General features: G+C 35.0%; 1 protein-coding gene across 1 annotated transcript in view; it reads right to left on the reverse strand.

Annotated features, from left to right (window-relative positions):
• The window catches only part of LOC126471267 (unconventional myosin-Va-like), a 179,787-nt gene that overhangs the window by 53,497 nt on the left and 112,887 nt on the right, over positions 1-13,403 (reverse strand). Inside the window, exons 8-10 of the mRNA XM_050099386.1 lie at positions 13,248-13,341; positions 12,950-13,132; positions 12,498-12,847 (exon numbers count right to left, since the gene is read on the reverse strand). Of these exons, the coding sequence (XP_049955343.1) occupies positions 12,498-12,847; positions 12,950-13,132; positions 13,248-13,341 (627 nt within the window). The remainder of the gene's footprint in view (positions 1-12,497; positions 12,848-12,949; positions 13,133-13,247; positions 13,342-13,403) is intronic.

A 13,403-nucleotide genomic window follows, 5' to 3' on the forward strand; every position in this document is an offset into this window, starting at 1 on the left:
GTAATCAATAAGGCAAAAATTGATTATTTTAGGACACTCCTCAGAGACATTCACTGGAGTGATGTTTACAGTGGTCATGACATGAATGAAAAATATAACACTTTTGCTAATAAAGTGCTTACCTTATTTGAACACACTTTTCCCCCAAAACTAGCCAAGGTTAGAGCACAGTCTACAATGAAGTCATGGATTATTCAAGGAATAGAGGTGTCTTGTAAAACGAAAAGAAAACTGTATCTGTCAATCCAAAACAGTTCTGATGATTATGCTATACCACATTACAAGAGATACTGCAAAATATTAAAGACTGTAATACGGACATCAAAGCAAATATATTACATGGAAAAGATAGTCATATCAGATAACAAAATAAAGACAACATGGGATATAGTGAAGTGGGAGACTGGTAGAACCAGATATGAAGCGGGGCAAATAGCATTAAGAGTAAATAATACATTGGTGACAGATATGTATAATGCTGCAGAACTTCTTAACAAACATTTTATAACTGTTACTGAAAAGATGGGGTTGCCAGATTCTGTAGATGCTGCCGTGGGATACCTTAGACCAGACATTTCAAGTAACTTATATAATATGAATCTGACCCTCACTACCCCAACAGAAGTAATGTCCATCTTGGCCAACCCCATTAGCTGTGCCATCTAACGCACTGCTAGTCACTGCCAGTCCCTGGCACGAATCTGCCTGATGGATTAGTGTCGAAGTCCGGTATGCCGGCCAGTCTATGGATGGTTTTTAAGGCAGTTTTCCATCTGCCTCAGCGAATGCGGGCTGGTTCCCCTTATTCTGCCTCAGTTACGCTATGTCAGCGATTGCTGTGCAAAAATTTTCTCCACGTATGTGTACACCATATTTAGTCTACCACAAAAACATAAAACATTGGGGCTACACTCTGGTGTGAAGCGTTACTAGGGAAGAGGGTCCACTGGGGGACGAACCGCACAATAACTCTGGGTTTGGTGTGGGGCGGTAGTGGGGTGAGTGGACTGCTGTAGCCTGTTGTTGGGTTGTAAACCACTGAGGGCTATGGCATGGATAAAGCCTCTCCATCATTTCTAGGTTCCCAGTTCCACACAATACAATACGATACAACGTCCATCATAAAATCCTTAAAATCAAAAACATCTGGTAAGTATGATGAAATATCAACACAGTTAATTAAAGAATGTGATTCTGAGTTAGGTAACACATTAAGCTATCTGTGTAACCAGTCATTTATCAGTGGAATCTTATCACAAATAACATACTGTCATAGTTGCAGTTCAGATTTCTAAAGGGTTCTGATATTGAGAAGGCTATCTTCACTTACAGTGAAAATGTACTTAATTCATTAGACAAAAAATTGCAAGTAACTGGTATATTTTGTGATCTGTCAGAGGCATTTGACTGTGTAAATCACAATATCCTTTTAAGTAAATTACAGTAATATGGTGTAACAGGAAATGCTGCAAAATGGTTCAAATCTAATATCTCTGGCAGGAAACAAAGGGTGTTATTAAGAAAGAAACATGTATTGAGCTATTAGGCATCAGCCAACTGGGAACTAATTACATGTGGGGTCCCACAAGGTTCCATCTTAGGGTCCTTACTTTTTCTTGTGTATATCAATGGCCTTTCATCAGTAACATTACCAGATGACAAGTTCATTTTGTTTGCCGATGATACAAACATTGAAATAAATAGCAAATCAAGTGTAGTCTTAGAAAGACCGGCTAATAAAATATTTGTGGACATTAATCACTGGTTCCTAGCCAATTCTTTGTCACTAAACTTTGAAAAAAACACACTAAATGCAGTTCAGAACTTGTAAGGAGTGTCCCACGAGTATATGCCTAACAGATGATTACAAGCAGATAGAAGAAGTGGACAGTGTTAAATTCTTAGGATTACAACTTGATAATAAATTCAACTGGGAGGAGCACACTTCAGAACTGCAGAAGTGTCTGACCAAATCTCTATTTTCAATGCGAATTCTGTCAGACATAGGAGATATAAAAATGAAAAACCTGGCATACTATGATTACTTTCACTCCATCATGTCATATGGGATTATTTTTTGGGGTAATTCATCAAACCAAGCTAAAGCAATGTGCAATAAGAGTTATATGTGGTATGAACTCAAGAACATCCTGTAGAGGCCTGTTTAGGGAACTAGGGATATTAACTACTGCTTCCCAATATATTTATTCATTAATGACATTTGTCATTAAAAATATATCACTTTTTCAAAAAAGCAGCACAGTTAATGGAATCAATTCTAGAAATAAGAATAAACTTCACAAGGATTTGACGTCACTTACTCTTGTAAAAAAATGTGTGCCTTATTCAGGAACACACATTTCCAATAACTTGCCAACAGCCATAAAAAACATAACAACCAATGAAATTCAGTTTAAGAGAAGGCTAAAGGATTTATTGGTGGCCAACTCCTCCTACTCCATTGATGAATTTCTCAGTAGAACCAACAGATTTTTGTGTGTGTTACAATCAAACTTCTGCACCATTTCAGTGCAATAATGTGTTCACTGTAAATAAGTACTGTAGTAGTTATATGTTTATTACCTTATAAATAAAATAAACAGTTTTTAAAAATTTTAAATTCTGTGTATTAATGTGACCTTAGTAAATGAGTGTTGTAAAATAATCCTTTTATATAGTGTTCATTAAAAAAATGACAATCATTCCACTTGGGACCTTTGGAAGGTATATTAGCTTATGTGTTTTAGTTGTAAATACTGTATTTGTCATGTATTATTGTTTGTCTGACATGTTCTACATCCTGGAGGACCTCCTCATTACGAATCAAAAGGAATGACAGTAAATCTAATCTAATGTCTTATACTACATTACGTTATTTTGTGAAGTTTATCTATTGTGCAGGATGAAGCAGGTGATTTTTTATAGGTGATTATTATCATTATTATTATTATTATTATTATTCTTTCTTTTCTCAGACGTTATGTCTGGTCAAAAATGGAAAGTGATGTGGACCTTGGTCAAGCGTCACTTCCTTTTAACTGTACAGTATATGTTACATTGCATTTAGGAACTTTTGGGTAATTGAACATGTATCAATAATTACAGATTTCTGTAGTTGTATATATATGTTTGGATGTAGCTGTATTGCGTTGATGTACTGGTGGATACTGTGTGGTATGACTCCTGTAGTTGACAGTTTAATTGGTATAATGTCAACTTTATCCTGATGCCACACGTCCTTGACTTCCTCAGCCAGTTGGATGTATTTTTCAATTTTTTCTCCTGTTTTCTTCTGTATATTTGTTGTATTGCGTATGGATATTTCGATTAGTTGTGTTGATTTCTTCTTTTTATTGGTGAGTATGAAGTCAGCTTTGTTATGTGGTGGTGTTTTATCTGTTATAATGGTTCTGTTCCAGTATAATTTGTATTCATCATTCTCCAGTACATTTTGTGGTGCATACTAGTATGTGGGAACATGTTGTTTTGTTAGTTTATGTTGTATGGCCAGTTGTTGATGTATTATTTTTGCTACATTGTCATGTGTTCTGGTGTATTCTGTATTTGATAGTATTGTACATCCACTTGTGATGTGATCTACTGTCTGTATTTGTTGTTTGCAAAGTCTGCATTTATCTGTTGTGGTGTTGGGATCTTTAATAATATGCTTGCTGTAATATCTGGTGTTTATTGTTTGATCCTGTATTGCAATCATGAATCCTTCCATCTCACTGTATATATTGCCTTTTCTTAGCCATGTGTTAGATGCGTCTTGATCGATGTGTGCCTGTGTTAGATGATACGGGTGCGTGCCATGTAGTGTTTTCTTTTTCCAATTTACTTTCTTCGTATCTGTTGATGTTATGTGATCCAAAGGGTTGTACGAGTGGTTATGAAATTGCAGTGGTGTAGCCGATGTATTTATATGAGTGATTGCTTTGTGTATTTTGCTAGTTTCTGCTCGTTCTAGAAAGAATTTTCTTAAATTGTCTACCTATCCAAAATGTAGGTTTTTTATGTCGATAAACCCCCTTCCTCCTTCCTTTCTGCTTAATGTGAATCTTTCTGTTGCTGAATGTATGTGATGTATTCTATATTTGTGGCATTGTGATCGTGTAAGTGTATTGAGTGCTTCTAGGTCTGTGTTACTCCATTTCACTACTCCAAATGAGTAGGTCAATATTGGTATGGCATAAGTATTTATAGCTTTTGTCATATTTCTTGCTGTCAATTCTGTTTTCAGTATTTTTGTTAGTCTTTGTCTATATTTCTCTTTTAGTTCTTCTTTAATCTTTGTATTATCTATTCCTATTTTTTGTCTCTATCCTATATATGTATAGGCATCTGTTTTTTCCATCGCTTCTATGCAGTCGCTGAGGTTATCCAATATGTAATCTTCCTGTTTAGTGTGTTTTCCCTTAACTATGCTATTTTTCTTACATTTGTCTGTTCCAAAAGCCATATTTATGTCATTGCTGAATAGTTCTGTTATCTTTAATAATTGGTTGAGTTGTTGCTGTCAGTAGTTTTAGATCATCCATGTATAGCAAATGTGTGATTTTGTGTTGGTATGTTCCAGTAACATTGTATCCATAATTTGTGTTGTTTAGCATGTTGGATAGTGGGTTCAGAGCAAGGCAGAACCAGAAAGGACTTAATGAGTCGCCTTGCTATATTCCACACTTAATCTGTATTGGCTGTGACGTGATATTATTTGAATTTGTTTGGATATTAAGTGTGGTTTTCCAATTTTTCATTACTATGTTTAGGAACTGTATCAATTTAGGATCTACTCTGTATTTTTCCAATATTTGTAGTAACCATGAATGGGGTGCACTATCAAAAGCTTTATGGTAATCAATGTATGCGTAGCGTAGCGGCCTTTGTTTAGTTTTAGCTTGACATGTCACTTCTGCATCTATTATCAGTTGCTCTTTACATCCTCGCGCTCCTTTGCAACAGCCTTTTTGTTCTTCATTTATAATTTTGTTCTGTGTTGTATGTGTTATTAATCTCTGTGTAATGACTGAAGTTAATATTTTGTATATTGTTGGTAGGCATGTTATGGGGTGATATTTAGCTGGGTTTGCTGTGTCTGCTTGATCTTTAGTTTTCAGATAGGTTTTTCCATGTGTAAGTGTATCAGGGAATGTGTATGGGTCTGCAATGTAACTGTTAAATAATTTAGTTAGATGTGAATGTGTTGAGGTGAACTTCTTTAGCCAGAAATTTGCTATTTTATCTTTTCCAGGGGCTTTCCAATTGTGCATAGAATTAATTGCTCGGGTGACTTCATGTTGCAAAATTACCACTTCAGGCATTTGTGGTATCATCTTGTATGTGTCTGTTCCTGATTGTATCCACAGTGCATGTCTGTTATGTTGTACCGGGTTTGACCATATGTTGCTCCAGAAGTGTTCCATGTCTGTTATGTTTGGTGGATTGTCTATTTTAATGTGTGTGTTATCTATTGTCTTGTAAAATTTCTTTTGGTTTGTGTTGAATGTTTGGTTTTGTTTCCTTCTATTTTTACTTTTTTTGTATCTTCTAAGTCATTTGGCCAATGCTTGTAATTTTTGCTTCTTTCCATCTAATTGCTCTATCGCTTCTTGTTGTGTGATTTTACCTAACCTTTTTTGTTTTTTGTCTGATATTTCATTTCTTATAAATTGTGTTAGCTGTCCGATGTCTTTTCTCAGTTATTCTATTCTGATCTGTAGCCTGTATTGCCATGCTGGTTTTGTGGGTTTCTTCTGTGTGTTGGTTGGTTCTGATCTCTGCCTAGTGTGTATATTTAGTGTAGTGAGTGCTCCTATATAAACCAGTAGTTGTAACTCTTCCATAGTTGTATTTTCATTTATTTTGTTGTGTATGATTGTGTTGATAGTTGTTATTGTTGTTTCGACTTGCGGGTTATTTGGTGGTCTATGCAAGAATGGTCTAATGTCTGTGTTTGTGTCTTTGTATTCTGTATATGTCAGCTGAAATTTTTCTTCTATATCTAATATGTGTGTCACTTCGTGTTCTATTTGTGCTTGTTCTGGTGGCTGTCTTAAGATTTCGTTTTCCTCTGATTGTTTAATTGATGCGTGGTGTTCTTTATTTGTTTGCTCTGGGATGTTTGAGTCCATTACTGTATTTTATTCTTCTTCTGATTGCATATTATTTTGTTCCAGTATTTGTTGTACTTGTTGTTTGATGTTTTCTAATTCTGACTGGGGTATCCTGTCATTTTTGATTATTACACGGATCTGATCAGCTAGTCATTGTTCTGTTAAAAATTTTAATTCTGGGTATCTGGTAATAAATGTTGTGTATACTTGTGATCTGTATCCAGTTGTGTTGGTTCCTAAGTTTGTTGCTTGGTAATAACAGAACATGAGGTGTCGGTTAACTTCATCAGACCATCTCGTCCTCTGTCTTTGTTTTCCTTCTACGGTGGTTGCACGAAGAATGTCCTGCAAAACACCTCTATTGGGATTTAACTCATTTTTCGTGTGGCTAGCAGTGTCATTACCATTATGGATGGACATAGGGTTCAAGTGTCGTCCCCGACCATGACAGCGCTTGTCCGAGGCTTCATTAGTTCTGTCCTGAACCAACTAATCACACTAAAAGGGGGGTTAGCCCTATTAGTGGTTTGTTCTTTTCGTCGCCTTTTACAACTGGCAGAACAACATACCAGAGGCCTATTCTTTTCCCGGGCCTCCACGGGGATTATTATTATTATTATTATTATTATTATTATTTAAGTATTAAGTATTAAGTAGTATTTAAGTATTATTAAGTATTTAGTGGAGTAATAAGGTGATATTATGAGGATAATAGGTAAAGTTATTATGTTGATACAATGAGGAGATATTAGATGTATTTAATGAAGTATTTATGTATTACTTATGTGATGAGGAGAATGATGTTGGGTAGGGACTGGATAGGGAACATAACTTTTTCTTACCATGCAGAAAGTTTATGAAAGACACATATAGTCAGCAAGGTTTGTAGAGCAAGTTGTTTTCGGTCTGAAGTAACAGATGCAAGTAAATACTCAGTTAAATTTATGCAGAAAGGTTGGGTCTATGTGAAGTGTGACACCTTTTGTAATTAGGCAACATGTCAGTAATCTGTGCACTGTAAAGTGATTAAGTGTCTTGTTGGTAATTAATGTGAAGAATGTGACACTTTAAAATAGGAAGTAAGCTGGAGAATGTTTTTAGGGAATTAACAACTATACCTATACACCACTACATACTTGTACACTGATGAAAGGTAATGAGAAGCCAGAAATGTTTATTTCTGAACTTATGAAATCTTTTTACTTACACTGAATCATACAAGGTAAGTCAAGAAAACACATCTGAACACTTGTGGGTAGATGTATTCAATATTCAAAAGCCTCTATAAATTGAACTACTTACTGTATCAGACTATATACTAGAGACATATAACTGTTCTGTTACTATTTCTGAAAATCTGATGAATGATGGGAGTTATATAGTTACTTTTCTGAAAACATGATGAGGTATATACTAAGTTTTTGAAACATTTTACCCCAGATGGCAGACTTATAATGAATTTGTTTTGTGCTTGATGTGCACCATGTGTTACAACCCAATAGTGACTTACTAAAACATGTTATGATCTACATTTATTTGTACAGAAATTTTAGTTTTTAAGTTTTTAAAGTGTTTCACCACAACCATATCCCACACAATGACTTTTAAATATCTAATTGGTGTTACATATTTTCTTTGCTGTTTTGTTATTTATGTAAGCAACTATGAGTATGGGAGTGATTCTTGAATGATACTATCAGGTACAAAGACTACTTTGCCATTGAATACTATACCCACACCGCATAAAAAAAAAAAAAACTGCATAACACTATCATTTTTGTAAATACCTTGAAGATACTGTCTGATAACTAGTAATATTCTTTGTCTTTGAACTACTTGTAAACAGAAGTCCCCATGCGATTTTATTTAGATGTCTATGACACAAAACAAGCAAATCCTATTGTCATCGAAGTGCGTAAAAGATATCGGGCGAGTTATTGACATCTGTGGGCACTTGCTTCCCAAAATTTGATACATAATATCATCTGTGTACAGTATATAATTTTGTGTATTACCTTTGTGGACATTGTCCAATTCAATCCGGTTTTAAGTGAATATTCAACCAGAAATGGTATGTAAAATTCAGACAACACCATGATCTGGAGAGGACATTTTCATTTTTATGCTTTCAGTGTTAGTTATATGACATGTGCTATGGACATTTACCATAGTGTTAATAAATATGTTATTTCATTGATGTTGTATATTATCCTCACCCACGAGTTGAACCAAACTGATAGTGAACTGGGCTGTGTGGCTACATGGTACCCTCATCTGGACTTGGACTTAAATTGTCATAAAGAACTTTTAGTTAAGTGCTAGATTTTACCATGTGGTATCCCGAATTGAAGCTGTGCCATGTTAGCACACTGGACTTATATTTGAACTACTATACACATAATCTAGTATCCTGGAACTGAGTAGTGCTTATGTAGCACACAGAACTTTAACAAATGCCTTGACGTTTTAGTAGTGTCTATGCTGCACACAGTATTTCATGAACTACTGACAATGTAAAATAATACTGTAGCCATGGTAGTGCCAAAAAGGTACAGAGGACTTGTTTCTAAGATATGGTATCGCATTTTTCGGTAGCAAAATTGGTATAGTAATCTACAATAGTGCAAATTATATAGTATTTTATAGTTATGATGAAAGTAACAGAAAAGACTGTTTTCAAAATAGTATTAACTTTTCAAAAAATTTAGTAACTTTAGGAAGTCAATTGAATAAGAAAACAAATCATTTATCTTAGTATTTTCTGGATCCAAGTTAAAATTTACAGATTGCTGAGTGTTAGTTTTAGTCTTGTTGCCCCTAATGTGTTAATATTTGCTTTACAGTTTTTGTTTTAGTGTAAGTATTTTTCTTTAATATTGCTAATTAGTAGTTATACAAAATTGAAATTTATTTATTTACTTTTTTCAAGATGAGTTAGTATTTGCTTTTGCCTAAGGGTTTGCCAAGTATTCTTTTCACTCAAACTTCAAATCAGTTAAGAAGTCATTTTTATGTTTCTCTGGTTTCTTTTTGAAATGCAGATTCTGAAAGCCTTGTTTATCTTCGAATTTTCTCATGAAATATTTCACATATGTGGTTAGGGAACATTGGATTCTGAATTTTATACACTGAAAAATGTTGTTGGAAATATCCTTGGAGCTGTGTCCACTCCTAAAAAATCAAGACCATCAACAGTATGAAGAAATCTTTGTTTATGTGAATATATATTTTCATAATTGTTCTATTGTGATGATGATGATGATGATGATGACAAAAATTGCTGTCTATCTAACACTGGTGGCTCATGCAAAATTTTACCGATGTGCTACAATACTACAAATATAAACAGATTTTTTTTTTACTGTATCGTCATGACAGGATTGACTTAATACTGTTGTGATATTAGCTTTACATAACGAACTAAGCTCATGTATGATATTTTTATCTACATCTATGTAGATACTCGGCAGTTGACCACATGATGCATGGCAGAGTGTAGCCTTTACCAGTGGTAGTCATTCCCTTTCCTGCTACACTCAAAATATAGCATGGGAGAAATGACTGTCCACCTTTGTGTGGGCCCTAATTTCTCATGTCTTATCTTCTTGGTACTTATATGGAAAGTATATTTGTGGCAGTAGAATCATTCTGTAGTCAGAGTCAAATACCATTTCTCTAAATTTTCTCAATAGTTTTCCTCAAAAACATCGTCTTCCCAGTTGAGTCGCTGAAGTATCTCCACAATACTCGTGTGTTGTTCAAACCAACTGCTAACAAGTCTAGCAACACACCTCCGAACTGCTTCAATGTCTTCCTTTAATATGATCTGCTGCAGATCCAAAATACTCAATCAATATTCGAGAATAGATCACTAGTATCCTATATGACATCTGCTTTACAGGTAACCACAAAACTGGTTATCATCCACCTTCACAACCACAATCCTCACATGCACATTCCATTTCATATTGCTTTGCAACATTACATTCACATGTTTAAATGATTTGGCTGTGCCAAGTGGCACACTACTAATGCTGTTACAGAACAAATTTCTTTCCCTACTCATCCACATTAACTTACATTTTTGTACATGAAGAGCTAGCTGCCATTCATGACAACTAGGAATCTTCAAATAAATTTGTAGTTGAAATATGGACAACAAGCAGCCCTATAATGGAATGACGATAATGAAAATTTGTGCTGGGCTGGGATTTGAGCCCTGATTTTCTGCTTATTGCAAGAGGTCATCTTACCATTAAGCTACCCAAGCATGCCTCATGGGCAGACTCGATCTTCTATATGCTGTTAACCATGTGTCTATAACCAACACTAGTAAATCCATTATGTCTATTCCCATACAGGGGAGACATTTTAATTGAAAGTCACTTGCCCAGTGTTGGTAGTTAAATAAGATATTGCAGTGCCTGTGTTGTTCAGAAGTATAATGTAGTGGTCTGTCTGACATGTATGTATGTCCAGAGGACCACTGCATCACACCGCTTATGAAAACAAGCAGTGCAATATTGTATCTTAAGTAGAAATCTTGTCTAAGGCATCTTGTATCCCATTACAGTCACACAACAGTGAAAAGTTCCTGTACATCACATTATTATCAGTAAATAAACAGATTGCTGCCCACCCTGTATGTTTATGATTTCCATTGTTTCTTTTTTGTTAATGCATTGATGTCCTAGATCTTTCACCCCTTCTACCCCATGCATTACTGTTCATGAATAACAAACATGGAAAGCAAATAACACACTGTACACATCACAAACACAAATCCAATGCTCTTCATACACTTTCATACTAAATCTCCTCATATACTCACTTTTTTACCACCACCTACAACCTTTTGACTTACAAGTGTAGTAATCTTAACTAAATTGAATATATTAATTTTACCAATATAAATTTAACTGTTTAAATGTATTTAAAATTTTATAATTGAAACTTTAACATTATGATGGGGGAAAAGAAGCACAGAGCAGCAAGAATCAAATGTGAGCTGACAAACTGCCAGCTGGTATGCTTGAACAGTGCACCATGGCACTTATATGTCAAGTATTGCTCACAAATCCCTCATACTTTACTCACAAATTATTAGAGAGAACTTTACATTTTTTATGGCCCATGCAGGTGACATATGATAGTAAGTTCAAAGGGGCATCCACCCATTTCTACTCACACAGTTTGATCCAGATTTGTTAGGATTTAAATTTGGAATAGGTGTACCTAACTCTAATTCTTCCTTTCTTCTCCAAAAATCTACTGGAAAAGGGCCTCTTCAGTAGAACATATACTGAATTTACCATATTGCTTTCACAGCACCTTACAGACATCTTCAAAGAAAAATACTGACTTGTGAATGACATCATGCCCTTAGTGCCACCAGGGATAATGTCACACCAGAGCATGTGCAATCAAAACAGACAGTTTTATTGCTTTTTGAGTTGAGCATAGTGTGGATGACCATTTCAGCACTTGACACTTGTTTCTGGTTATCATATGGAGAGCACTACAAAACATTTTTTCGTCCATTTTATTTGCATACCAGCACACATTTTATGAGAAATGGTATAATTTTAGTGCAATGTTTACAGTGAACTGTAGCATGTTAAAACATGATCACCAGCCACACTGCCATCAGTAGTCAGCAACAAACTGGTGCAGGAAAATCACTAAAGAAATTCATGAAAACTATCAGTTTTGTCATATCTCCACTGCCATAACTTTTTACAGACTTCTTCGAGCATTTTGTATGGGATCACGTCCAAATGATTAGGCTATCACGAGTTCTGTGCTCACTGTGTTCCAAAACGACTTTCTGAGAATCACAGAACTCAGCTGATGACTGCTTCTCTTGACAGTCTTCTCTCAATGTGTAGAAATTAGGGATTAAGTTGGGTAAGAGGATTGTTAAGGGAGAATTATGGTGAATTAGTGGGGAGTTACTCTTTGTATAACAGTGCAGATGGAGATGACACAGTGATTAACATGTTGAGAATTGATGGAAGAAGTAATTAGTACCTCTGGTGTAGTGTTTTAGGCTGGAAGCAGCAGACTATAGGTGTTGATAGGCAAGAGTGAAAATTTCTTCAGTGGGTTCATAGCAACAAGCTAGAATGAGATATGTTGAATGGCTGGACATATGAGTTTCAGAAGAAAGTAGAAATTGGTGTGCAGGAGGTCTTAGGACTGAGAAATGAGATAAATTCCACAGAGTATTTTTTAGAAGCAATTGGAGGCCATGCTACACTTCTTGACTGCAGTCGATGCAGCAAGTCTTGTCTATTGATTACATTACCACCACCAATTATCATCATCATCTGGAATCTGTTGTTTGTACAACAGCTACAAAATTGCAGTAAATATAAGGCATACCTGGTAGATTTCTACAGCTGTATCTGAAAGAACTTCTCTGTATTCAGTGAGATCAAAATTCTGTAGACACTGTTCATTCTGTAGTGATGTGTTTTCAGTTTGGAATGTTTTGTCTCCACTATACTGTTTCAGATTATGCAGAAGTCTCACAGTATTTGAAAGCCACAAAACCATTATATCAATATCATCATGGCCTTTCTTAGTAACTTTTTCGATGGTGTAGATAGTTGCTGTCAGGAGTAATTGTACTTTCTCATAATCATTTTGACAGTCGGCATGCCTAATGCACATGAACAAAATGTATGCAGACAATCCTGGCAGTAATGTTACAGAAATATGTGGCTTTAATTCTGCAATTAAAAGAATGTAAAATTCATAAACAATGGAAGTACTTCAATAAAGAGAACACATGAGTGAACATAATGAAAAATTATTCAGGCATATATACTGACCAAATATCACATGCCTAACAATATGTCTAATATCCTCTTTGTGAAACTCAAAAATTCCTTGGTAATGTCTTTCCTTCTTTCTTATACCTCTTCTGTCATTCCTTTGATCTTGCCTCTTCACTAGCACTTCATCTATTGAGTTTTCAGCTGTTTCAGCATTGTTATCTAATTTGCTGGAAAACACTAGGGGAAAAAAGTAATATTGTTTCTGAAGCAGTTACACAATCATTATAACAGCACCTCTCAAAATATGGAATAATTTTAACATCCTGTTTATTGGTCTTCAAAATATACTTACACCCTGCATTCTTCAGCACTTCAGTTTGCAATTTTAAGCTGTTCTTGCATTGTGAAAGTTCCTCTTTAGCTAAATCTAGTTTTTCTTGAAGAACCTGGAATTTGTACACAACACATTTAGAAATAATTAATATATCCAAAATGTATTCTGCCATTT

This window comes from Schistocerca serialis, chromosome 3, assembly GCF_023864345.2.
Source record: "Schistocerca serialis cubense isolate TAMUIC-IGC-003099 chromosome 3, iqSchSeri2.2, whole genome shotgun sequence".
Classification (NCBI taxonomy): Eukaryota; Metazoa; Arthropoda; class Insecta; order Orthoptera; family Acrididae; genus Schistocerca; species Schistocerca serialis.